The sequence below is a fragment of the Lagopus leucura genome, unplaced genomic scaffold (assembly GCF_019238085.1).
Source record: "Lagopus leucura isolate 7727_CA_CO unplaced genomic scaffold, USGS_WTPT01 Super-Scaffold_100004, whole genome shotgun sequence".
In the NCBI taxonomy this organism is placed as follows: domain Eukaryota; kingdom Metazoa; phylum Chordata; class Aves; order Galliformes; family Phasianidae; genus Lagopus; species Lagopus leucura.
In genome coordinates, this window is record NW_024962264.1 from 33,580,245 (window position 1) to 33,607,535 (window position 27,291).

The 27,291-nt window shown below is 38.3% G+C and overlaps 1 protein-coding gene across 3 annotated transcripts in view; it reads left to right on the forward strand.

Annotated features, from left to right (window-relative positions):
- TRPC3 (transient receptor potential cation channel subfamily C member 3) overlaps positions 1-27,291 on the forward strand; it is a 39,791-nt gene that overhangs the window by 7,821 nt on the left and 4,679 nt on the right. For 2 of the 3 annotated variants that reach the window (XR_006179104.1, XM_042872152.1), the window contains exons 2-10: positions 306-1,077; positions 8,854-9,039; positions 14,066-14,230; positions 17,066-17,282; positions 18,379-18,612; positions 19,933-20,197; positions 22,315-22,510; positions 24,485-24,694; positions 26,795-26,878. Coding sequence is in view for 2 of the 3 variants with exons in the window: in XM_042872152.1 (XP_042728086.1) it covers positions 306-1,077; positions 8,854-9,039; positions 14,066-14,230; positions 17,066-17,282; positions 18,379-18,612; positions 19,933-20,197; positions 22,315-22,510; positions 24,485-24,694; positions 26,795-26,878 (2,329 nt within the window). In the remaining variant the exon portion in view is untranslated. The remainder of the gene's footprint in view (positions 1-305; positions 1,078-8,853; positions 9,040-14,065; positions 14,231-17,065; positions 17,283-18,378; positions 18,613-19,932; positions 20,198-22,314; positions 22,511-24,484; positions 24,695-26,794; positions 26,879-27,291) is intronic. The other variant, XM_042872154.1, reaches the window with a different exon arrangement.

A 27,291-nucleotide genomic window follows, 5' to 3' on the forward strand; every position in this document is an offset into this window, starting at 1 on the left:
CATCTACAGTATCAATAGCAATTAAATACCATCCGCCACAGGGACTCAATCTGATTGTTCAAAGAAGGCAATATTTACACTTACTGTATCATACTTTCCATAAGTCAAAGATGAAGGAAAATTTTCTTTGCACTGCCTGCCGTAAGGGCAGAAAGATCCTAAGAAAGAATGCTTCTAGGTAATAGATGGGCAAATGGTAAGGATCAGAATGAGGTAAGTGCTCATTTTTGTAGCCACAGGAGAGCTTGAAACTACAAATAACCAAGACTGAAATTTTGTTACTTTTTTATTTTTGTCCCCATCAGGTACATTGAAGAAAGTCCGTCTCTGAGGCGTATGACTATGATGAGGGAAAAGGGAAGGCGCCAGGCCATTAGAGGCCCAGCATTCATGTTCAACAACAGAGGCACTAGTCTCACTGCTGAGGAAGAGCGCTTTCTAGATGCAGCAGAGTATGGGAACATACCTGTGGTGCGCAAAATGCTGGAAGAGTCAAAAACACTGAATGTCAACTGTGTTGACTACATGGGCCAAAACGCCTTGCAGCTTGCTGTAGGGAATGAACATTTGGAAGTGACAGAACTTCTGTTAAAAAAAGAGAACTTGGCACGGATTGGAGATGCCCTGCTGCTTGCAATCAGCAAGGGCTACATTAGGATAGTGGAAGCAATTTTAAATCATCCTGGGTTTTCAGTAAATAAGCGACTGACTCTGAGCCCTTGTGAGCAGGAGCTCCAGGATGACGATTTTTATTCCTACGACGAAGACGGCACCCGCTTTTCTCCAGATATCACTCCCATCATTTTAGCTGCTCACTGCCAAAAGTACGAAGTCGTGCATATGCTGTTGATGAAAGGAGCAAGGATAGAAAGGCCTCATGATTATTTCTGCAAATGTAACGACTGTACAGAGAAACAAAAGCATGATTCCTTCAGTCACTCCAGGTCAAGAATAAATGCCTACAAAGGACTGGCCAGTCCAGCTTACCTGTCCCTCTCCAGTGAAGATCCTGTGCTCACTGCGCTGGAACTCAGCAATGAGCTTGCCAAATTGGCTAACATTGAGAAAGAATTCAAGGTAATGGTAGTTTTCTATTTCTTTCTGTCTTTGTTGTTTGTTTTAATGTTGATGTTACCTTATAATGTCCTTAGATACTTGAAATTATTTCCTGTGTCAACTTTTTCAATTGCAAATGCTTTTATATTTATTCTCCATAGCTCTTGATTTTGCATTCTGAATACTTAAGTCTTTGAAAAGGATTTTTCAAGTGAAATGAAAATGCTTCAGTACCTGCTGCATATGGAGAAAACTGGAAAAAGAGATGGTGTGTATTCTGCTAAACTTGCAGAAGATTAAAACAGCTCAATTTGCTGTAGCAAATAGTGTTTTAGTTACAGATGCTTTGTAGCATAGGTGTAGAAAGCAGAAACATTAAGCCTACTGCAGCAGTGACCTTATTCGCATTTTGTTATTCATACTAATTTTGAATAATGTCTCCAGATTGTTAAGAATGCAGGCAGTGTTCTTTTAATGCACCTTTTAGAACTGTCACTTGTTCGGAACTGTCTGTTAAGCTGATTACAGATGTCTGCTGTTACCTGTATCAGAGATATATCTGGTTTAGTTTGTCAGTATCTCAACTTTTCTGCGTATTTCAGCTTCTCCATTGGACAGCTAATGACTTAGTTAACTGTTGTACAGTGGTGGTTTGTGGACTTGCATTTTTTTTTAGTGCCTTGAAAAGTATATCCTCTCTGTGCACCTCTCTCAAAAAAAAACTCACCACCAACAAAATGGAACCAAACACACAAACCTCAATGCCAGTAGCAGCAGAATACTATACGTGCTAAGATAAGCTTGTCCTGGGGAATGTGACAGGTTATTCTCAGTGAGTGGTGATGTTAATAGCACCACGTCTAGCCGCAGCAAAGTCAGTGTTGGATGCCACTTTTTTTCATTAATATCTTCATAAGCGATCTGAGAGAGGCAAGAGATGTGTTCATCTTTTAAAACAACAGCAAGCATTGCTAATGCAAGGTCTTCTTCCCAGAAGAAATATGCAACAACTTGCAGGAGAATAGGCAGAAATGCAAAAAGTGAACTTTATCACAGGAGAACAAATGATTCCAGATATAGCTAAGTGGGTTAAAATACAATTTAAAAAGAAAGCTGCTGCACTGAGGAAGATTCAAGTATTATATCGCTCACTAATAAAGTACAAAAGTCAGCTTAAACCTTTTCTCTCCCTCCTTTGCTAAAGGAACCTTCTCATACTGTGCAATTTTGCAAATGGATTGAGAATTTACTGAAATGTATTTATTCAATGTAGAAAAAATGTCAGATTTTTCTTATCCTCTGCTGAGGAACCTCTTAGTGAACATAAAATTGAGGAATTTGAGATTTTCATCGGATGTGTTGAACTTGTTGGCTTCTGTGCTTCCCACAGTGAATCAATCATAGTTACATGCCTCATTTAGAGATCATTACAGAGGGTTATATTTCTGGTGTGTGCAGCTCAGTCTGGTTTAGTATTGATTTCTTTTCAACAAGGCCAACTTCTGAAGAGCCACAGAGTGTCCCAGAATCATGCACCTAAGATGGAGATATGTGAATTTTCTGAGTAATGCTTTGGTGGTCAAGGATGCAGCCTCTGTCTATCTATCTTATTGATAATGCTTGCAACATGTGTTATTAAAACTGTGCACAGGAACACTGTTGGATTCAGGGCCTAAATTTAAGCGTCATGCAACTTGTAAAGCCCACAATGGCCTCAAAAGGTAAATTATGGAAAGCCTCTATTTATTTATGTATTTATTTATGTATTTATTTATGTATTTATTTATGTATTTATGTATTTAGTTATTTATTTAATGGGGATGATGTAGATTATTAGAACTGAACAGAAGAGTCTCAGTAGTTACAAAATTCTGGTAAGCTCCCATGTCTCAGGCCCTAATATCATAAACACAACTTCAGTCTAACAAATAGCTCAACCTTTTGGAGGTGGTGAAGATGCATGTTTGGGTTGGACTTATTTCAAAGTAAAACTTAAAGAATTAACTTTCCAAACGTTAAGTTGTCATACAATAAAGGTATTCTGGTCTTCAGTAATTTTTTGTTTTGTTTTGTATTGTTTTTTTCCTGAACTGTTCAGCCTCTGTTGGCATTTTTGGGATGCATAAGAACCCAAGAAATCCACTACATGCACAATTTTCTCTGTTTGTAAGTAGTATTTACATGATAACTAGCCTTCATAGGTGTACGTGATAATTCAGTTTTGGATCCTGCTGTAGGAACTGATGTTGGCTCTTGTCTAGCCCGGAAATTCCATCTTCTCATCAAAACCACAATATTCCAGTGAGGTTTTCCTCATTAACCTCACATTGCTCCCTTTTCATTCTTTCTTGTGAGAGTCCAAGCATTCATTCTTTTCTTTCAGGCTGGGTAGCAGAGGCGCGTCTTTTTCTCTGACATCTTTTGTTGGTTGCCTTTCTTGGGGGGAGAGGAAATAGGAAAGGAGGAAGGAGGAAAATGAGGCGAGGAATTTTTTAGCATCACTGTCAAACTGAGGTTCCAGAAAGGGACAGCTGACAGCAAGGCTGTGTGCTCCAGTGGGGCTGTGCATGGGTGTCTTGGACTGCTGGCAGCATGAATGTTACACAAGATGCTGCACTGACAGCCTCACATGGAGGTAGGTTTAGGAGAAAGTGCTTTTGTGGCTGATGGAAGTTAGTTGTGAGATCTGCTTAAAAGGATTTTTAATGATATTAATTATTTATTTGTAAAACCTATGGGACGTTAAGGCCCATAGCATTTCCTCTGCATGCTTACAGCAATGCACTTCTTAGGTGCAGAGCAGGAAATACCTCTCTAGGTATTTCCCACAGAGAATGAATGTGGGGTGAAGCTGCATTAAAATGCCTGAGGACAAAGCTTCTGAGTATATGCTTGCTGAACTGAACTTTACATCTTCTGCATATGCAAAGTCCAGTCTGCCCCTATCTCTTAGCATTTACACTAACAAATTCACTAACCAGAGTTTGCACAAAAGCATTGAAGGTGTGGAAAAATAACTTAGGATATTCATTCATGACAGTCAGCTCCGCATTAAGTTCTCTAGTGTAATTAAAAAACTATTCTATTTTTTCCTCAGAACTAACAAGACAGAATTCGAAGAAACGAATGAACTCACATTTTGCTAGGAAGATGCAAGACATAGACAAAGGAAACTTACTGAAAATGAGTAAATAAAAAGAGAAGTAGGGGAAACTAGAACCCTGAAGGCCACTGTACTCATTCTCTTACTCTCTTGTGAAATCCATTTTCCAAGCTCCAGTTGCTTCCTTTGCTATTCTTCACCTATTTCACTGTAGTTCTTCTTGATCGTGTTACTCCCTTTTGTTCTTTGCTTCTGCTCATCTCCTTTTCAGTTATTCATTTACCTCTTCAGATTTCCTTCTTTTCACCTCTTTTCTTAATTGCTCTTATATATATATATATATATATTTTGTTATTCTCTAATCTATCTTTCTTTTTTTTTTTTTTCTTATTAATTTCTATCATCCTCCCATTAGATTCATGATTTATTCTTGCATTTTCTAATCCTAGTAAAGCCTGGTTGGCTTGTGTGTATCTGCAGGTGGCTCCTCTTTAGATCTGGGAACTGGCAAAAGGAACATCAGAGGTGATCGGTGCTTGGCAGTCAAAGCAGCAAGGTACTATTTTAGTGCAGCATATCACCCCTTTGGCCAGGGCAGGAACTGCAGTGTTTCTTTTCTTTTGTAATTCTAATCCTCATTAAAGGAGTTGACAGCAGGATGTCAGATTGAGTCATGAATTTTGGTTTGTTTTGTCCAAGTCAAGGCTGCTACCAAAGCCTAAAAAACCCACCCTTTGTTCTGCTTTACCTACTGCTTTCACATTAAATATTGGTCTACGAAAGGAGCTGATTAGATTCTTAAATTAGATTCTTAGATTGTTTTATGTGTGATAGAGATGATTAGAAAGAAATGAGCATGAATTTCTGTGTTTAAGATGCAAGACTAGGATTCTACATCACTCTGCTGATGTAGAAGTTCATAAGTAACTTTATAATGAACGTGCTCGTTTAGGGAATGTTTTTAAGGTTTATTAAAACTGCTGGTTTGATTATTTTCTTTTAGATAGGACAAGGCCCACTCTACTGTAATCTCTAAGTGGCTGGAGACTGCAGGATGTGCTGTGTTGCGTCTGATGGCCTGGCTAGAGAAGCTCAGTCTGGAACTGTATCTTCTCTAACGTAAAGAAGTATTCATTACTACAGTTTGACAATTGCATTTTCTAATCCCAGCAGCACTACAAATCACTTTGCAATACAAATATTCCCAATTTTTGTGTGTTCTTACTCTGTTTTTAGCAAATCTGGCCACTGCAGCTGCCATGAGTTATTGAAGTTAATTGTTACTTACCATCTTCCTTGAGACCTCTGAAAATGTCACTGCGCAGTGATGGGAGAGTTTCTAGTGGATAGAACAGCTGGTGGAACTTCTCTTTGGAGTGACCAGAGAGAGAAACAGGACAAGGGAACATGAATGGCGTGTGTCCCCCCTCTCAGCTGAATAGAGTTTCGTGTGAGAGAACCGTGTGAGCGAGAATTGCAGAAGCTCATGTCACATCAGAATTTGGTCCATTGGAGCAAGTATCCAAAAGGTCCTTGTCTTGCTTTATATAGGATAAATCCCCATTCTCAGCTTTGCTAAAACTCCTACTGAAAGCAGTGGAAGGCATGGACGTGCATCTAAAAGCAGCATTTGTCGCTGATCCAAGTAAATTTACATAGTGTTATCTCAGCTGAACTAACAAAGAGCATTCAAGCTTGAGCTACGTTTAGGTCCAGCTTTTAAACAACAGAGCTCAGATCCATGATTGTTAGTGCAATTATCTGCTTGATTTGCATATACAGTTCCTACAGTTCTGTATGCAAACTGTCTAGCTATATTTGATCTCAAAGCAGCCATTTAATACTTAATGCATGTGTGATTGTGTGCAATGCCTTTGAAGTAGTGATGCCGGTGAGTATAGTCATGAATTGTGGAGCTTATGGAAATGCAGCTCCTGTGTAATAGGAAACAGATTCATATGTTTTGCCTAACTATATGTAATTGCTTGTTATAAGATTTCTTCAGAATAGTTAGATGTTATTGATTAAATCATTGTAATATTTTCATTCATAAACTTCATTCTTTACACACAGATGGCTGTTTTCTTTGTCCATAATCCTGCATAAGCTCATGAGATAGCCTCTAATATTCACTTCTTGCTAAGAATAGGCAGACTTGGACAGGCTGAGATATAGCAGCCAATGTGTGATGGGACTACTGGAGAGGCACTGCAGTCCCAGTCCTCATCATTTGTCTGTTACCTTCTGGTGTCAACTGTCCGTGGGCTGATGTTTTCGACGGGATAAAGATGCCTATGCAGCCATTAGGGGCTTTTGAAAGAGATGGTTTAAGATGGTATAGCAAGGAAAACCGGCTGAGTCAGGCTGTGAATTAATTGAAGAGGCACTTTGATCAGGGCGGCAGAGTGCCTGTGTTATCATGAGAAACAGGCTGAGAGCCCCACTGTGTAATCAGGTCTGTTGGTGCCTCATTCTTTGTTTGGCATTCCCCTGAAAAATAGCTTCACCTTATTAAATTGGCAGCGTGTGCAGGATGTAGCAGGGTTTTTCTATGTGGAGTTGGATGTATCAGACAGAGTTCTGATGGCATTTCTTAGGGCAGGGAAGAGATGAGTGATCTGGTGGCTTTATTTGCTCTCAGTGTCTTCTCAAGAAAGCAAAGACGTGTGTGGGTGACTGAGACCATGGATCTGGTTTCTGCTACTCATGCAATGCCCTAGAGACAGAAGATTGCTAGAGAATTGGATCCCGTGATTACAGTACGGGTAGCATTTGGCTGTTTAATTCTATCAAGCAATCAAATATCCTGAGAGAAATTTGATTTTACTAATATGTAAGTAAGGACCCGGAGATGGAAATCTGATGTGCTCTCCCAGCCTAAGATTCAAAACCTGAATCAGATATTAGCAATGCACAGACTGTTCTTCACTTCTCAAAAACAGCATCCATAAGCAATACAGACTATATTTAATCCTTGGCTTTACAGAATTAAGCTTAATCCATCATATATCCAGTGTTGCTTAGCAATAAGCATAGCTGTTATAGGAAAGTGGTCTATCCACCTATGAAGAGATGTTGCAGCACTGTTAACTTCTCAGTAGAAATTCAGGTAACTCCTCATAGTGGGCAAGTTGTCCCTGCAAAGCAGTCTGTCCTTCAGCAACTAGCGGGGCTGCTCACAGAGAAAACAGGTGTACTTCTGTGTAAATGGTGTTATTCCCTCACTCTCAGAAGCACACTACTTCTCCTGATGTTTCTTTGCAGTTAGCAAAGGAACGAGAAGGAGCATTTTAAGTGAAGGTGATTTCCTGCGAATGGACAGTACACTCATCCATGTGGGGACTAAATTTGGGTTGTGATATTTCATAAAACACTTGAATAATATCAAGCCATCTAAACTAAACTTTGCCTAGGATAGATAAACATAATACTAAAACAGGGAGTTATTTTTCTTGTGTAAATTTATGAATGACTGCAAATTCAGGTGAAAATGAACATTGTTTATTTTAGCTGAATAGTGAAACTGATGTCATGTGAATTGGCAACAGCAACTTCCAAGTGTTAAAGAAAAAGTTGATTGTCAGTCTTATTCCCATTGAACTAACATTATGCTGTATCTGATAATTAGTCTGCTGTTAGTCTGATAATTTGCTTGTCTCCAGCCGTGTTTCGTTTGGATTCTTATCTGAATCTGACCTATGGGATTGTTAGCTGATTCCCACAGTTGTCCTCTTTTCCCATCTTTCCCCAAGATAATTGGATACTTCTGAGTGTGTATTTGTACCTCTATCCCATTTTGTAGATGCTAAATGAAAAAACAACAAAACTAGCAGTAAAAGCAGGGAAAAGTAATATACTTAGGCAAAGGTGAGGAAGGTAAGTTTTACAGGCAAAAAAAAAAAGGAAATGAAGAGATGATAAAGACAGGGAAGTAGAGCAGTAGAGAAACATTTTTGAGAAAGTGAGAGCCACAAAGGAAAAATTTTAATACCCAGAAAATTATTTTAAAAAGATAATGTATGAAAATGAACAGTTCACTGAGGAACAGGGAATGTAGGAAAAACAGAGACAGAGGACTCAGACTGGCATTTTGATGGCTGGGGCAGGGGAGAGAACATTGAGAAGAGCTATAGAATAAATGAAAAAGGAGGCTACAGAAATGGAGTTGGACACTGGAACACTTGATGCAACAAGGTAAGACAAGCAGATGCAGTCAAACTTCCTCTTCCACCTATAGCTTGTTGTGGGGAAATTGAAGGCTGCATCTCAGATAAAGTCATAGAGATCTGTCTGAGAGGTCATGGACAGATGAATGAAGACATTCCATTGATGACAGACCAAGGTAAATAGCAGATATGAGTTTGCAGGTAACAGCGCAGAGGTGATGGAAGACATAGAAGCATAAACAGAAGTGTGAACAAAGACTCAGATTTAAGTGCTTGATGGTTAGCTAAAATTTTTGAAATTTTTGAAGTGTAGCCACAAATGTTTTGTCAGTAGAGACAGGAGATAAATTGAAGTCTTTGCAATATTGACAGATGCAAACAACCAAGAAGATTAAAGGTCGTGCTTGAAAAATATGCATAATCTTGCTTATAGGGAGACAGCCCGAAGTTGCATGTTCTTTTTTTCCTGTATTGTTAACTCTTAAGCCTGTTCCTCACATGTCATTTTCTCTAACCCTTCTGTTTCAGAATGACTATCGTAAGCTGTCTATGCAATGCAAAGATTTTGTGGTTGGAGTTCTTGATCTCTGCCGAGACTCAGAAGAAGTGGAGGCCATCCTCAATGGGGATTTGAATTCAGAGCCAGTTGAAACGCAGAGACACAGAGCATCACTGAGCCGTGTGAAACTGGCCATTAAGTATGAAGTCAAAAAGGTAAGTAAGGGTGATGTAATCTGAACAGTGTCATCTCACTGTGCCATGGGTATTATGAACTGATGCTCAGTTGTGCATTAATGAGATGGTGCATGTAATTGAAACACTCACAAGGTGGAAGCTGGCAGAAGGGAGCTGCAGTGAAGAAGTTCTGTTTAATCTGTTTTACGCTTTTGAGAATTGGCAGGAGATTTTAATTACATAAATCAGTTATGCTAGCAAGACTATACACGGTTGTTCAGATCTTTCTCTTGATTAAATAAATTAAAAAAAAAAAAAGAAAAAAAAAAGGTGGAGCCAGATTTCCACTTAGTGAAAGTAAAGGATGTGCCTTCCTGCCAGCCTGTGATAGCCTTCTCTTTTGAGTAGGCATTGTTTTTATGAACAGTTGGCTTCAGCAAACCAATGGACTGATTTATCCCTTATTTTTTCTCTTACTCTGCTTTCTGCCTCAAATAACTGAATAGGGAAAGTAAATTCTGGAGAGTAAATTTTTGAAAGTCTGGCAGCTTTCTACTAGTGAGCACACACACATCTTTTTTTGAAAGAGAAGTGGTTTTTTTCCTACTTTGAAAGGAAAAGTGAACATTTAAGTTGCCATCAAATATATGGTTCTTTCATTGATTCTAAAATACGGCAGTAACATAAACAGCTTATCTGCAACTGTGTGGATATAATAAAAAGTGGTATTGTAGTGAGAAATCTTAAATGATTTACTTCCCGTGTTCCTTCTATAAGATTTTTAAAAATCAGCCCTGAAAATGTTGGGGATATGTCTGTAGGCAGTTAATCTGTTATTTTCGGTTCTGCATTTATGCACCTGTATCTGTCAGTAGTTTGTAAAGTGCAATGTATTTTCTATTGGTGCCTGTAGGTATTTTTAATGAACAGTTACTTTTGTGAATGAATGCTACGCTTGAAAAATGAAGCTCAGTATCAAACATTCAACATAATTATATCCATTTGCTGTGGCAATTTTCGCTATATAGCCATGCTGTTCTCTTCCACAGCACTAGCACAGAAAGTAGTTATCATTGTGTCCTGCTGTGATAAGACTCAAGAAATACTGTAACACCTATGTATTATTTACATGGACACATCATTTCTGTTCTTAATAGCCATTACAGGTTCATCATCTCTGCCAAGAAGTCAGGTGTCTTTCAGAATAAATAACACTCTATTACATGGCCACCTGTTGAGCCAATCTGCCATATACAGTGAATTGTAAGCAACCTGCTAGAACATCTGGGAAATATTTATGTTTATCATATCCCCAGAATGCAGTGACAGAAATGGTAAACAGATTTCAAACAACAAATTTCTGTTTCCAATATAGAATTATTCTATAGCAGGTAGATACATATCAATTGCCAAAATTTGAAGTAAATATTTGAAATTAATTAAAAGAATGGAATGGGGGAAAATCAAAGCATATGGACATGTAATCATATCTAAATAACATATGGATTCTTTATGCTTTTGCATTTCAAAATTCAAAATCTCAGCAAACTTTTGCTGAGAACTCACGGCTCTGCTTTCCTACTGAGAACTGTGGTTTTCTTCTAAGAGTTGTCATCAGTGAAATTTATTTCTGAGCAAAGGACCACACAGATCTGCTAAGAATAACAGTGCAAAAAAGACAATTTCATGTAGCAAAGTTGTTCTCTTCTTCTGTGAGAGATTAGTTATTTGTAGATGAACTCAAGCTTTTGGCTTCAGTTCCTGACAAATACAGTTCAGAACCTATGAGACTAATGATCTTGGTGGGAGGACATAAACAGATGGTGCAGAGTTGTTACCATATACATACATGTTCTGTACTGTGTAAGTGTCCATTGCAGAGGGCGTGACAGAGGTTGAGCCAGAACATTTCTCTGCTGTGGTGGTCTTTTGATGCTGGGGTTGGCTCTATCCAACTGTGGCAGATGGCTGTGATATTCTGACTTCAGAACAGAATCAGATGTGGGAACTTCACAAGGGTTACTCTGAATGCTAAAACTTCAGGAAGCAGGCAAGGATGTGGCTTACATTTCTTAGCTTTTGGAATTTCTAGCTATGCTTCCAGACCAGGTACGCTAAGGTCAGTACGCTGTTGTAAGAATGATAATACAGCAAAACAGAGCAGCAATTCTGTGAATTGATTAATGACCCGTATGTCCTTTGTGGGGAGAGGAGAGACAGGAGAAAGCGCGTGATAAGTGAGCAAATCAGAAGTTCACTGTTGGGAAAGGGAGATTTTGCTTCTATGACTAAGGAAACTCTTGCACTTAATACCTAGGCTCTGCATCAAAGGGCAGCCCATCCTTGTAAACAGAACTTAATTTTTGAGATAAGGTTCAGACTAAAACTGCAGGCCCCAAAGTGAATGTCTAAGGGGATCACAAGCCCAGAAAAGGTGATTACAAGTATTCTTGCTTTCTCTGCTGAATTGTTGCTGTCGTATTGCTTTTAGTATTGCATCTTAACTCTGTCTGCAGACTGCCAGCAAAATTTGAGAGGACTTGCTGACAAGTTGCTGACAAGAGCCAAATTCTGCAGCTCTGCTGAAATGAGAATCAAAATGGAATTTCTAAGTGAAATCAATAAGGTTTGAGTAAAATCACATGACTTAATTCTCAAATATTGAAGTTTCTAATAGATATGAAAGAGGATTCAAAATTCTCTGTGTTGTGTGCTTGTGAATCAGATTACGCCAGGATCAGCTTCTGCCAGATCTGAACTCAGTCATTAGGATGTTAGGAATAAAGAACATTCAAATCACTCGTAGTCATACAGAAAAATAATTCCATGCTGATCACTTGATTCATGGTCATGGAACTGAATGCCTCTGAAAAGCCGTAGTCAGTTATGCGCTGTAAAGCAGATAAATTAGATTTTGGAATTCCTTAGTAATCGGATGTGGTCCTTGTGCATCTCTTTGTGTGCTTGGGTTTGGGCTGTGTCCTAATATGTTAGACAAGTGTGATAATACTGTGAAATCAGCATATGTAATGAGAAGCTGGAGACTGCATGGAAAGTAGGTTGAGAGAAGAGAAATATGGAAGGAAAGGAAGAAGTTGTAGGATGGTGTGATTGGTAGGTGAAAGATAGTGTGTTTTCTTAGGAGATGACTCTGGGAACAGGTGGATATACAGGAAAAGTACCAGAATAGGCTGGAGATGCATTAAAAAAAAAAAAAAAAAAATCAAGTATTTCAGCAATGCCAAAGAGAAGGATAAGTTGCAGAGTTTTCTGGATGAGACAAATGCCATGAGTTGCTGTGAGGGATTGGAAGTGGTGCATATTGTGCAATTACCAGCAATTAAATAAATTACTTAGATCTTAAGAGCCCTCAGACTTATTGCCAAAGAACTTGCCATAACAATTGGCATTTCACTTGCTAACTCCCCCTTTGGCTGGGGAAAGTTGCAGCACGGACTGATGCCCTCTTAGCATTGCTGCAGAATGTTGATGGATCCAGAGAAATAAAGGAGTGCACTGCTTTGGGTAAGAAGTAAGGGGGCCCTCAGGCTGATTCCTAGCCTTGGGCGAGCTCCTTGACAACTCCTTTGCCTTTTTTTTTTGCAGCCCTCTGGCAATAGGAGATATGATGCATGTGTTCCATTCTTCTCGTCTTCCCTACAGGTTTAAGCCTGTTTTTTAAAAAAGTCTTTGTAATTTTGAAATGATTACTTTCCTATCTTTATCTGCTGAGTTTATCTGCTGAGATGTTTGTCCTTTGGCCTGACTTGAGGATGAAATATATGCTATAAAAGAAGAGACAGGGGCATATGTCAGAATGCATAGTTTACATAAAGAGCTTCTTTTTCCTCTGAGCCAGCCTGGCAGTTTTTATGGTGCACAAGCTCAAAAAGTGACAGCCTATTAGAGAGAATAAAAATATTATTTTAATTGTCACTAATTTCTGAAAGGTTTTTGAGACCTTTTTTATTTATTGCTGTAGGCCATTCCATCATATCAACAAACTGTGCCAGTGTGTGATCTAACTAGCTAAGAAATAGCACATCAAAATACTTAGGGATTTTTGTTTTAAAGAAAAGTGGATTAGAATATGAAGATACTTCCCACTTTAGAGTTAATGCAACAGCTTCAGATCCTTCCTCCTGAGAGATTTAAGGTTCCCTGTTTTCATTCCCAATGATTCAATTTGTTTTTTTTGAAGAAGTCTGCCCTCTTGTACTACTGTATGCTCTTATTAATGATTTTGGGAGTATAAATAAAGTTTTGCAGGCAAGACCTGGCATACAGCAGTGTATACGGTACATTGTGATCTCAGCAGAGTACAAAGCCTAATAAAATTGATACACAACATTTACAGTATTTTTTTTAACTGTGAGTAACTCAAATCAAATCTCTCTTAAACCAACATGCATTTATCAGAATTATTTTCTAAACCCTTTTGTGAAACCAGCTAACATTCTTCACTCCAATTTACTAGTAATTGTTGATTCATTTGAGAAACATGTTATCCAATTGCTTCAAATGGCTGTGATTTACTAGGTTCCTTACCCTGCTGCTCAACCAAGCCCCCACGTGCTCTTGTAATGCAGCAGTCTTGTGGAACACGGGGTAATTACAGTGATAGCAATAATGATGAGTGTGACAGTACTTTGGAAATGGACTTGACCAGAAATGTAAATATAATGAGAAGGGAGCATAGGGAGCTGCAGCATTCTCCCCTGCAACCTCTTATGCTTCTTCTGCACTCTCTTGGTTACATGACATGATCCTAACAGCAGTGGCTGTACAGTCTTTATCCATGTAGCAGATGGCTTCATTCTACGGAAATACAACAGTGCTTTAAGAATGGGGCAAGACATATTTTCAGCCTATGCAACCCTGTCCTCGAAGTGCTTATTTTAGTGAACTCAGCAGTTTCTTCTTCATTAACATTTCTTTTAAAAGAAAGGAGAAGGCATGTTTTTAAGGTCTACATTAACCACGAACGTTTAAGATTTGCTGATCATCTATGCAGCAGTCATGTCACTCATTAAAAATGTTAAATTTTTACTTGTTTTCTTTGCAGTTTGTGGCTCATCCAAACTGTCAGCAACAGCTACTGACTATCTGGTATGAAAATCTCTCAGGACTGCGGGAGCAAACCATAGCCATCAAGTGTCTGGTTGTGCTGGTTGTGGCGTTGGGCCTTCCGTTTCTAGCCATCGGTTATTGGATTGCACCATGTAGCAGGGTACTGACTTTTAAAAATTACAGATCTTGTACTGTTCTGGGTACTGTTTTTCTGGCATTCCAAGCATAATAATGTGCCTCTAATTCTGCTGCTTCCAAATTTAACTAATTGATGATATTTTTAGTTATCTGTAGTCTCGAGCCAAATTATGCTACTTGTTTCATTCACGCTGTAAAGAGAGGACCACGTGAGGAAGCATGAAAATACTGTTAAGTTTATAGAAAGAAAAAAAAAAGCCCTTCTGTGTGAGGTGAATGATCTACAGAAATTTAAAGAAAGAAAACACAAAATTCCATCTGTGCTGTGTAATTACATTCTCGTATTTGTGGTAGTATGGTGCATTTTGTTTTTTAATCTCCACCCAGTTGGCCAGAAGATTCTGTAGTTGGTCTCCTTTGGTAGCAACTGAAGATCTGATGCTGCTTCCATATAAACAAATAGCAGAACATCTGTTGATTTTATTCATGCAGAATTTAATCTTAAGTAAAATATTTGTTATTAGTCTGTTTGCCAGGTGAACCATATAATAGAAATCAAATTAAACAGTTTTTCAACCATGTGCTAGAGCATATTCATAAGAGCCTGTAAATGTAAAGACTTACCTTCGAAAATGATAGGAGAATGTGGCTTTCTTGGTGATATCAAAATGAAATCCTTACATTCTTTTGCATGTCAAGTGTTTGAAAATTAAGTACATTAATATCTCTTATTGAATCAGAAGGAAAAATATTTTTCCAAGTTACATTAACGTTATTTTTTAAAAAACGTAATTTTTTTTTGCAGAATGTTGGTCTTTTAGTTTTCTTTCCTTAGTGAGACTGCTAAATGAGAGAAATGTGTTCAGCTCATTTATACTTTTTTTAGCTTATCTCGAAAAGGAAAATAATCTGCCCCTCTCCTGCATATTTCAAGGGAAACTGTATTTCTTCTTGGTTCAATATTTATATTAATATATATTAATTAATTAATATTAATAGATAAACCTTCATGATACAATATGATTATTATTCTAATTATTTTCTGAAATCACTTTGTGATTATCTTTAGTGAAGATATTCCTCACATCTCCATGTTATAGAAATATATTAGTATTTTTTTAGGTAGTGTCTAATATGAAGAAGTGACAATTGTCCTTGAGCTTTAGTTCTCAGTACCAGAAACGCCTGACATTTTTCACAGTGCCCGTGTCAAATAAATGTGCTGTACATTCAGATCAGTTATTTGATATTGTAATTTCAAAATGCTTTATAAAGGTCAGGAACAGGAAAGGAACCTGGGATTGTTTGCACAGGTAGCAAATGCAGTTCAGTGTGTGCTGGTCTTAGTTCACAGCGTGTGCTTAGTTCACAGTAGTTGACCCTGGTTTCAGGAAAACCATTCCTTGAAATAAGAAAGCTACTTACAGTTCCCCATCTGCTGAACTCAGTCTTTTTCTTCTAACACAATACACAACGCTGCTGACAATGCAGCACTTCACATGTGGTTTTAGGATGCTGCATAATATTTGTTAATGTATGTGATAATGTATCACATCAGAACTGGATATTAACATCAACAAAGATGGGGCATTATGTGTGCAGCAGCATGTTCTGCTCATGGGGGAGATGGGAAAGACCTTTAACATTAAGAGATGTGCTGCAGCTAAGTCGAAGAAGTCTGTCTGGCATCCAGCTTGCCACACATAGAGTAGAGGTGGAACGAGCCTTGCATTCTGAAACACAGAAGGGAGTATATTCTGAAGGTACAACTCCTTCCTTCCAAAGAGAAGTAGTCTGAAAGGGACAGTTAAACTCAACTGTGCAATCCTACCCAGAGATCTCCAAACAGGGCCTTTGGAGAACCTCAGTACAGTCATAGAATCATAGAATCACCAAGGTTGGAAAAGACCTAAAAGATCATCCAGTCCAACCGTTCACCTATTCCCAATAGCTCCTACTAAACCATGTCCCTCAACACAACATCCAGCCTTTCCTTGAACACCCCCAGGCTCGGCGACTCCACCACCTCCCTGGGCAGTCCATTCCAGTGCCTGACCACCCTTTCTGAAAAGTAATACTTCCTCATGTCCAGCCTGAATCTCCCCTGCCGTAGCTTGAAACCATTCCCTCTGGTCCTATCACTAATGACACGAGAGAAGAGGCCGACCCCCAGCTCACTACAACCTCCCTTCAGGAAGTTATAGAGAGCAATGAGGTCTCCCCTGAGCCTCCTCTTCTCCTACAGTCTCCAAATAGTGAGTAACAGCAACAGGCTCATTGCTCTTTCCAGTGTGGTCTTCTAGAGGTAATTGTTCCTCTCGTGAGCTGTGGAAAAACTGCCTGTACATATGCTGTTCTGTCTTTCTGCCAGGTGCAGACTTTGAATGCATCAGCTTAATTTATTTGAAAAAAGCATTTTTTTCTGTTATTTTCATTCTTAGTCCACTGTGATGGAATAGTCATTAGTTTTAGTAGACATTTACAGGTTATTTATCTGGGACTTTCTTCTCTGAAAATATGTTCTCCAGCCCCTCATTGGCAAATCTGTGGGCATTAGAGAGTATTTTCTGTGACTGCCATTGTACAGTCGTAATTCCTTGGGGCTTCTCGATAAGTATTGCCATCTAGAGTTTGTTGAGTAGCATAAATGTTCACTAACAGAGCAACACGTCCCATGTGACTGCCTTTGGGAGAGTTTTGTCTGAAATGCCAAACCATCACAATTCAGTGCATTGGGAAGAGTACCCTTTGATAGCAGCGTTTGACTGTCCTGAGCACTGAGCGCAGTGCTTCTGCGACATAAGAGTTTGTTACTTTGAACAAAAAAAATATGACTGCTGTCATTCTGTCTCTGCAGCTTGGAAGAATTCTTCGAAGCCCATTTATGAAATTTGTGGCACATGCAGCATCCTTCATCATTTTCCTAGGCCTGCTGGTGTTCAATGCTTCTGATAGATTTGAAGGTATAACAACGCTACCGAATGTCACTGTTACTGATTACCCTAAGCAGATCTTTAGGGTGAAGACTACTCAGTTCACTTGGACAGAAATGCTGATCATGGTATGGGTACTTGGTAGGTATATTGCCCCTTTGTCTGTATGTCACTGTTTATCTGCAGTTGTTAAGAAAGAACTTAAAAGAAAGGAGAGAAGCCCAGGTCCTAAACCTTCACTCCGGCTGTTGCGTTGTTCTGGCTGTTGCAGTAAGCCTGCACAGCAGAGCAACACATCAGAACCAGTGAAAGCATCTCTGTGCCTGCCCCCTCTTGTGCAGAGCAAAACCATTGATTTGCAATGACTTCGCTGCACTGTTTGGTAATTCTGATGTTTGTAGCAGGAACACAGACTTGCTGAAGAGAACACAATAGAAATTTTGCTTTGAAGTGGTTTACTTAAGTAGGATTAAGAAGTCTACTGTGTTGCTGTATGTATGAGAAGATCAGGAGTTCTCACTGCTCAGACTTACTGTGCTAATACATCAGTGCTTATGTACCATTGCTGCTTAGGTAGCATTTGGTAGCATCACTGTTTCTACCAAGGGACTAATGAGTCAGTTCTCATTATTTAGTATTCATCACATAACCTGATTAAATATCAGCCTGTTAGAAACTGTGTGGCAGAAAGTGCCATCTTCTAACTTTTCATCAGTCAGATTCTTTATGTAGGAAAACATCAGGTAGCCACATAATAACGTAGCATTCTCAGCTTTTACAGGCTGCAAAAGAGAAAAGTGTAACTGTGGCTGGACACAAAGGTGCCTCACATTGCCTTTTGAATCACCTGTATGTCCTGGCTTAAGCACTCTCTTTTTGTCAGTCTCTGTTGGGGCAGGGAGATCATTGCACCTGGTGTGGTGCCTTGCTGTCATCCCTAACAGGGATAACAAAACGAGAGATTTTTTTTTTCCACATTTAACTTTTTTATTCTTTTAAACAAAGCATCTTAGGCCATAAAGCTTTCAAAACAAAGTTATGACTCTCTACTTTCCTGTATGGAGATGTTTGAACTCTGTCCTTGTGTGTTTATTTCTGTCTTGCCGTTTGATCAATCCTGTTGAAACCAAGTCAGCCTTGCTCAAGGTGTATCACAATCCTGTGACACTGCAAATCATGGAATTTAAATGAAAGTGTTCTGGCTGACTTTGCTATAGTTTTAAATTTCTTGTTGCAGGTATGATGTGGTCAGAATGCAAAGAGCTGTGGCTGGAAGGACCCAGGGAATATATTTTGCAGTTATGGAATGTTTTGGATTTTGGGATGTTGTCCATTTTCATTGCTGCTTTCACAGCGAGGCTTCTAGCATTCCTGCAGGCAACAAAAGCACAACAGTATGTGGACAACTACATTGAAGAGAGTGACCTCTCTGAGGTCACACTTCCTCCAGAAATAGAATATTTTACCTATGGTGAGTTTAAATTTTCTGCAACACAAATCTTATAATGAAGAAACTGGTAAGATGCCAGTAGCATTTGAAGACTTAAAATGAGTATTTTCATGTGTTTGTATTCATAGCGTTATTTAGTCAGTTCTGCATCTGTATTTTTCATTCTCATTCGCTTAGCTATAATCATTACGATGCTAATTTGGCAAATGTTTGCCAATATGTTAAAACCAAGCAGTGGGCCTAAGTAAGGACAAAAGTTCAAGTAACTGCATGCTATTTAACTGCCTTTTGTTGTAACTGTTTATACAGAGCTAAATTTCACTGTCATGATATTAAACATTTGTGAGCTATATTTTGCTCTCAATGTTATGCGCAACAGATACAATTATGATGAGAATCTCTTTTTTGCTTACTTCACTTGTTCAGTACCGTCATTCGTAGTGTGAAGAGCTGTCAATATTTCATGCTAAAGGAAGGGTGCCAGACTCAGAAATCTGTTCAAATAGAGTGAAAGTACTAAATAGTTGTTGCAGTGCAGAAACTGTAACCAGAGATGTGATGAGGCTGTTTGCAATGTTATTAAAGACTGCATTTGCTCCTGACAGTATGTTTTAGTATATGCTTTTTGAATGCCTATATAGTACAGTAGTAGAAGTGGCTTTGTTTACTTCAAGTGCTATATAATTGATTTGAATTTGGACATATGGAAATACATACTTAGAAATACTTTGTATTTTGATATCAAATACTAAGATAGCAGTGTTGTGCTAAAATAGTGCAATTAAAAAATTATGAATCTATACGTAACAATTGTTTCTGTGAATATGATGGGTAAAAAATCATTGTCCTCCTTCCACTGAGGTCAATGGCAAAATTCTCCATGACCTCAGAAGGAACTAGGTTATATCCTAGATTTTTAGCATGGCAAAATTTTGGTGGTTAGTAAGTGGTAATTACTCATCAGCCAACACTGTTCACTTTTCATTAATGTAACAAAATATGGATAAATTTCTGGCATAGTGTTTACTAACATAGCTAATATTGTAATCATGCTAAGAAAAGCACTTAGAATTGCTTATTGTAATGTAGTTCAGGCTGAAGTACAAATTGTAGAAGATGATGCCTTTTTTTTTTTTTTCCAAGTATAATTTTTCTTCTAGCAAAAAGTAAGGTAATTTACATCCATCATTTGTGACTTGCAGGAAATAGGAATAGACTCTCCAAATATTTGCTTTAACTAAATTCAGACATGTTCATGGCAAGTCTTATCAAGATTTATTTTTAACCACAGTGATAAATGAGTAACACTTCATGTTTGCCCCTCTATTTTGTATCTTCCAGCTAGAGATAAATGGCTTCCATCCGATCCTCAGATAATATCTGAAGGCCTTTATGCAATTGCTGTTGTTCTTAGCTTTTCTCGGATTGCGTATATCCTGCCTGCGAATGAGAGTTTTGGACCCTTGCAGATTTCTCTTGGAAGGACTGTTAAAGACATCTTCAAGTTTATGGTCCTTTTTATTATGGTATTTCTTGCATTTATGATTGGAATGTTCATACTGTATTCCTACTATCTTGGAGCTAAGCTAAACCCAGCCTTTACAACGTAAGTATGAAGTTATGTTTAAGTAAAAAGCAGCTATGAAACTCAGTTTTCCACTGTGGTAACAGTCTGTCAAGCTACATACCCTCTTCCTAGTGTTAAGATAAAACCTTAGAAAAGGAATACAAAGAACCAATTCTTTCCTACTTGTATATCGGAAACTGTTGTTTCGCTATAAAATAATTTTACCTGTATTTTGTGATAATCAAACAGGCTTGTGAACAACTGATGGCGAGGAAATACTACTGATTTCTCCTAAATTACATTAAAGCTGTTTCTAGAATTGTAATCCTCAACTGAGCTCTGTCAAGTTAATATGGTAAACTGAGAGATTGAGCCTAGGTGTCAGTAACAGGTCTCCAAACAACACTTCTGTTTTTCAAGAAAGGGACTTACAGGTTATGTAGATGGCATATTTCTTTCTTAGTTCTCTATTGAACAACTCATGAGCTGCACTGGATTCTGTCAGATCAGACTTACAGTGTATGTGCTAACTTCTTTTGTTTTAGTTGGATGAATACAGAACGATGGCAGTTAAACCTGTTTTCACACAATGTGATGGTTTGCCATGATCTCTGAAGCTTCCATTTTTTCTTTTCTTTATTCATTTTACTTCCTGAAACAAAATAGTGCAGGAAGTGGTAATTATTAAGGGCATTTCAAACTGGAGGTAGTTGCACAGGATGGTGAAATTTAGAAGTCTTCCTTTCCTTCCATCTTCCTGTAGGAGACGTGACCTCGCTTCCATATTTTTCTGTGGTCAATTCCGTGACTTTTTCTTAAACTGAATATGTCTTTTCCTTTAGCTCATTGTCTTTTCTTTGGATAAGTAAGTTGTGAAATATTGTAACAAAAATATCATTGTATCAGATGTCTAATATGCTTAATGTTTGAATGCTTATTAGCATAGTTAATTGTTTTAACAGCAATGTGATTCTACTAAACAATATACCCGTTCATATATTATTTTTATATAAAATTATTTAGCAGTGTTAAAACAGGTAACTCAATATATGCATACTGGCTTATTTTTGTTATGCTGCCTGGGACACAGCAGTCAGTTTGCTTTCTAGTGACTATTTCCAATAACTTCTGTAGAGTACAATAAAAGGCACATTTTAAAGGGAGGGTCAACATTTTAATGAATATCTGTGTCTCTTAGCTTGCGTTTGTTAGTCTAGTTCTCAGGGAGGTGGACTGTGTATTGCAGTGAGCTGCATCCCCATGGTGTGACAAGTCAACCTGCAGCAAAATTACACCGATGGAAAGCCGAACTCAGTTGTCTGTCCTTCAATGCCAGCAGCAGATCTGTCTGACCTATCTGATAGAAGCAAGGGTTAAACATCTGACCTGTGGGCCAAGCACAACAGTCATTTTCCAACACGATTCAGAAGGTTTCGTGATGCCGAGTCACAGTAATCTGCTCTCAGACTCCCTGAAGGTCTGCAGAGCTGTCTGGCAGCTGTCCCAGAGCCTTGGCAGCACAGGAGTTGCCCTGACCAAGACAGGAGTATAGAGGCACTGTGTCCTGGACCCAGAGCCTTGAGTATTTAGGTGCCTGCATCCTATTGAGTGCCTGATTTCCACTGATTTCAATAGCAGTCTTGAACAAATCCCATTAAAATCTGTTTGGATTCTGAGTTTTGTTGCTGAACTTTGTGCTACCTGTTTTTGAATGTACCATTCCTCATATTAGACTTAATCAGAAGCTGTCAAAAGAAGTGCAGTAGTTTTCTTCCCATTAGCCCCACTGTTAGAGTAGGGAAGGTCTGCCCCCTGCAGAATTAGACCGGAAAATAATGAGAATATCCTTTATCTCGAAACCTGAAAATATGATAGCTTTATAATTCCTGGACCATTCTTTTGCATGCTTTACTGGTGTTGCACCTATGTTATCTACAATGTATAGTTGCAGCACAGTGGGGAAACTGAGCATGCCACGAAAAATACTTCCTTATATCTTTGCTTTAATCATCTCTCTACAAAGCTGATTCATGAACAAATTGCTTGAGATTTTTTATCACTTGCTGTAAGCACAGATTATGTATTTGCTTGTGTAGTTAGTAATAATGGCTTCCTTATTTATTTATTTATTTATTTATGTTCTCTCACTTCCTCAGAGTTGAAGAAAGTTTCAAAACCTTATTTTGGTCAATATTTGGCTTGTCTGAAGTAACCTCTGTTGTCCTGAAATATGATCATAAATTCATTGAGAACATTGGATATGTTCTCTATGGCATATACAATGTCACGATGGTGGTAGTTCTGCTCAACATGCTGATTGCTATGATCAACAGTTCATATCAAGAAATCGAGGTAGGACTCTGTTCTCAAATGGTTCTCTTTTGCTGTCATAGAATCAAAGAATCATAGAATTGCTCAGGTTGGAAAACATCTTAAAGATCACTGAGTCACAACCTAGCCATACTGCCCTAACTCTTACTACCCTAAATCACGTCCCTGAGTTCCAATATCTGAAAGGCGCTTACAGCGAGAGCGGGGTTGGTCTCTTCTCACTGGTGACAGGTGACAGGATGAGGGGAAATGGCCTCAAGTTGTGCAACAGCAAGTTTAGGTTGGATATCAGGAAAAACTGCTTTACAGAAAGGGTTGTTAAGCACTGGAATAGGCTCCCCAGGGAGGAGGTTGAGTCACCATCCCTGGATGTGTTTAAAAACTGTTTGGATGTAGTGCTATGTTGAAACAGGGCAACGTTATTAAGAATTATTTTAATGATTGCACCTAGATGTGCAGAAGTACGATCAAGGTATTGATTCTCAGTAAAGGAGATCACAAAAAATACCGTGTTCTACAACTAACAGAAAATCTCTGCAAAATCTTACAGAGTCTGTATTACATCTTAAGGCAGATGTATGCATCTGATGAGGCGCTATCCATCCAGAAATCTTAAAATCTAAAGTTATGTTCAAATGAAGACTGCTGTGAAACAGAAAACAAAGCTACTGGGCTTAAGATCTTAGACGTGGCTACATTCCTAGCTTCATTAGAGTGCATGCTGCATGTTTTCTTTATGTAGCACACTTCAATCTTTGATGGACCACTCAGATATGGTTTAAATGTATTTTGATGTGTTCTTTAATGGAAACCTGGCTTTCAGTTCCACTTGTTGAGCTTTTTAGCTAACTGTGCAGGAGTTAGACACTTTGGTCCTTACTCTACTGCTGTGCACACTTTATTACATTTATTTGCATCTGTACTTGGAGTATGATATAGGTGTTTATCTTCAGGACTTAGGACTGAGTTGCACTTTGCAGTGTTTAAAAGATTTGATTGTAATGTGTTGGGGTTTTTTTCTGCTTTAAGTACGTTATTAGAACTTGATTGTAGGTTTCCTGTGCTTTGCCATATGCCCTGAAAACACTGATGCAGATTTCTCCAAATCTGGCAAATGGCTTGGTCAAATGAATGTTTGAATGTCACACAGTGTTCTTGGCTGCACTGCTGATTAAAGAGAGATATTTTATTTGAATTGCATAAGGGTGACCAAGTATCTTGAAAATTGAAGATAATCAGGGTGTTTATTGGAACTGAATGCTAAAAATTTGGGAAAACTCAAAGTGGGGAAGATAACTGCTTTTATAAATCAAACACAAGTTACAAACTGCACACACCCCCAACACACACACACACACAGCAGGTTACAGGATATGGTGTACAGTTGGTTATGATACTTCACTGACTTTTGGGTGTCAGGGACTTTAGCAGGAGAAAGCTACTTATGTTAAAGCAACTTTTTGCCCTTGAAATTAACCCAATTAAGCCTTTCAGTACAATTTGTCAGTTTATAATGTGATTTCTTCATGACAGTGAAGCTTCTGTTTCATGTATTCCTTTATAAATCAGTTACTTCTCATGGTTATGTAAAAAGCTGTGAATACTAATGCTATAATCCATGTCTGCTTGGAAGCCAGTGAGTACTTCATCACTTTTTTGAGTACCATGTTCATGTGACCGACTAAATTTAAAAAAACTTCCACTTTAAATAACAAGTTTATATGTTAGCCTTCACGTGGTGCAAAAATAGCATTTGTTTAAATTGTTCACGTGCTTGAACTAAGTACTGACAATGAGATGTTGACATAAAGTGACAGCTGAAATTTGTTTAAAATAGTCTTGATAGAATAGTCACATTTTTGCACAACTATTTTGCAGCCTTTATAGCAAACAAATAATATTTATATAAAAACAGAAAGGGTAGTTATTTCTTTTGGAGGAAGTTTTTACATTTCTATAAATGAAGTATATATCTGTTTTTGTGCCTTAAAACAGGACGACAGTGATGTGGAGTGGAAGTTTGCTCGTTCAAAACTTTGGTTATCATATTTTGATGATGGAAAAACATTACCTCCACCATTTAGTCTTGTACCAAGCCCTAAATCATTTTTCTATTTCATCATGAGGATCATTAACTTTTCTAAGTGCAGGAGGAGACGGCTACAGAAGGACATTGAAATGGGAATGGGCAATTCCAAATCGAGGGTAGGTACTGAAATTTTTTGTTGTTTTCAAGAATAGTTTCCATTCCAGCAGTTTACTTTTGTTTAAATGTTAGGGTATAATCTGTACGTCTGGTGATAGTACAGTAATAAATCAAGTACTTGTATTTACAGATCTATAATTCAGATTGGTTTTATGCAGTACATTTAGGCAAATAATAGCAATAAATTTTATGAAGACAACAAGGTCCAATGACTGGAAAAACACAGGTAAAACAAAAATAACTGACTGTTCAAAGATGCAGATAATTCCCACAAGCAATGACCTAAATACTGAATGCTTTCAGCCTCAACTAGAAAGACTTCTAGTTGATGATTAAAAAGAAAAAGAAAATCGCAACAACAACTGAGGGTATGGAGAGAGGTTTTTGTTTTATTAGGCAGGTAAGGGAAAAATGTGGCCAGTATGATGCCTTACTTCCTACTGTCAAAAGTGTGTTCGCAACAAAAGACAACATAAAGAGGGGGGAAGATTGGGGGTCATAATCTTTAGCATTTGCACAACATTCTCAATTTGGGTATCAAAATGTTCCTTACAAAAATTAATTAATGCAGTGTCACCTCATTCTTATGAGGATTAGGTAACAATTTCTCTGTTTTCCTGATATGGCTACTGGGGCACTAACAGATGAAAGAAGAAGCACATGGCCCTTTTCTCCACATCCTCTTTTTTTTTTTTTTTTAAATTAGGTCTTGTATATTACAAAGACTGAAAAAAAAAATTATTTGCTTTACTGTAAATTCCCAGAAATGGCAAGTCCAGTTATCTTTCCTGTAAGTTTTTTCTAGAGCCTAGGATGTTTTGAGCTGTTTCTGCTACTGATTTTTATGCAAAGAAAATATTTTCTCTAAGTTTCTGTAGGCAGTGAAAGAAGATAAATGTTTTTAAAATGTCAGGTTCAAACAGTTTAGCTAAAAGCAATATTCTGGTATTAACTACTCACTTTTTGTTAAGATACACTTTCAGAACAAAGCATTTAGTGCTTACAGATAGTACAGCAGCAGCTTAGAATGTTACTCAGTAAAGAACAAAAGTTCTGTCTGGGTCTCTGGTGGCAGATCAGGTGGAGCTAGGTTTTTGTTTGTTCATTTTTTAACTACAAACCAAATTATTTTTCTGTGGGAAAAGCAGCCCAGAGCCTCGTCTGAGTCAGGCTGAGCAGGCGCACTCTTCTGCACAGTGCACAAAGATAGACTGTGGCCTAATCCATAGCCAAAAGTATGTCTGATTGCCTGCAGGAAAGCGGCAGCCTGGAGTAGGCAGAAATCCCCTACCTGGGGACCAGCTGAAGTGACAGGCTGTGTGTAGAGGCGCAATACATGTGTCAGTTACAGAAAGCATCCAACTGACTACATAGATGCAGGCTGACTTCAGTTAGCTCCCTTTGCTCACCAGAGAGATCAGCCATCATCAATTCAGTGACCAACTGAAAACAACTGTGAACTAATGACAGATTCACATGAGGAGGCTATGCCTTTACTTCACTCACACTAGGTATATCTGAGGGAAGTGGGTCTCTGATTTGGTAGTAGCAAACCTTTGGCCTTAGTCAAAAAGCATCTTGTCCAAAGTAGCTCTTTTCCCTTCTGTTTCTGGCCTGCTAGTACAAAGATGGTGAATTATTTGGGACCTAATAAATTTATGGTGGAATCTGCTGATCCAGAGCAATATTTCCAACTGTATTGCGATTCCTGAAAACTGTACTTAAGCAAAACACTTTTTACTTAAAAGGAATGGCTTTGAGCATGTATTTGTAATTAAATATATGCCTACGAGTGCAGAAGTGCAGCAGCTCTGTTAAATCCTCTCCTTGTTGTGGCCACTTATCCCTACCACCAAGGTGTAACTCATCTCCTCAGCTGTGTGAGCGCAACTGTTTTGGAGCTGTGCAGTGAAAAGTGCACTTTTCACATGGCTAAAATAATCAGCTTTTCAAATAAATAAAAATCAGGCCTATCTTGGTGTTTTTTTGGAAATAATATTCTGATTTAGTGACTATGGAGACATCCAAAGGGGAAAAAAAAACTGAACTGATTTCTGAATGTGAATTCTATCACATGTGAACTTCTTATTGCTTCCTAGTTAAACCTTTTCACTCAGTCGAACTCCCGAGTTTTTGAATCGCACAGTTTTAACAGCATTCTCAATCAGCCGACACGCTATCAGGTAAGTACATCCCTGGTCTCTGTTCTGAGCGATAGAAGTGTGTGAATGTACTAGCAGAATCTTTTCTCAGGAACACATTGCCTTCTCCAGATGAACAAAACCTCCTGTAGAAAACAAACTCTGGGATGCTACTGAGGAAAAAAAAAAAAGGCTGCTCTTGTTCAGGCCTGATTTTTGGAAGCATTTAAAGAAGCGAACCCAAATAAAACTTAGTTGTTGCCTTGATATCCCAGTTCTGAAAATCCAAGAAGCACACTTTGAAAACTGATTTCTAGAGATGTGAAAGCTCAGTGGGCTGATGAAGTTAGCATCCTTTTTCCTTCCTTTCTTCTTGTGCTGTGACGTTTGAAACTCCTACAGACGAGAATTTTCCTCTCTGTTAAGAGGAGCCTGTCAGATATTACCTTCATGAC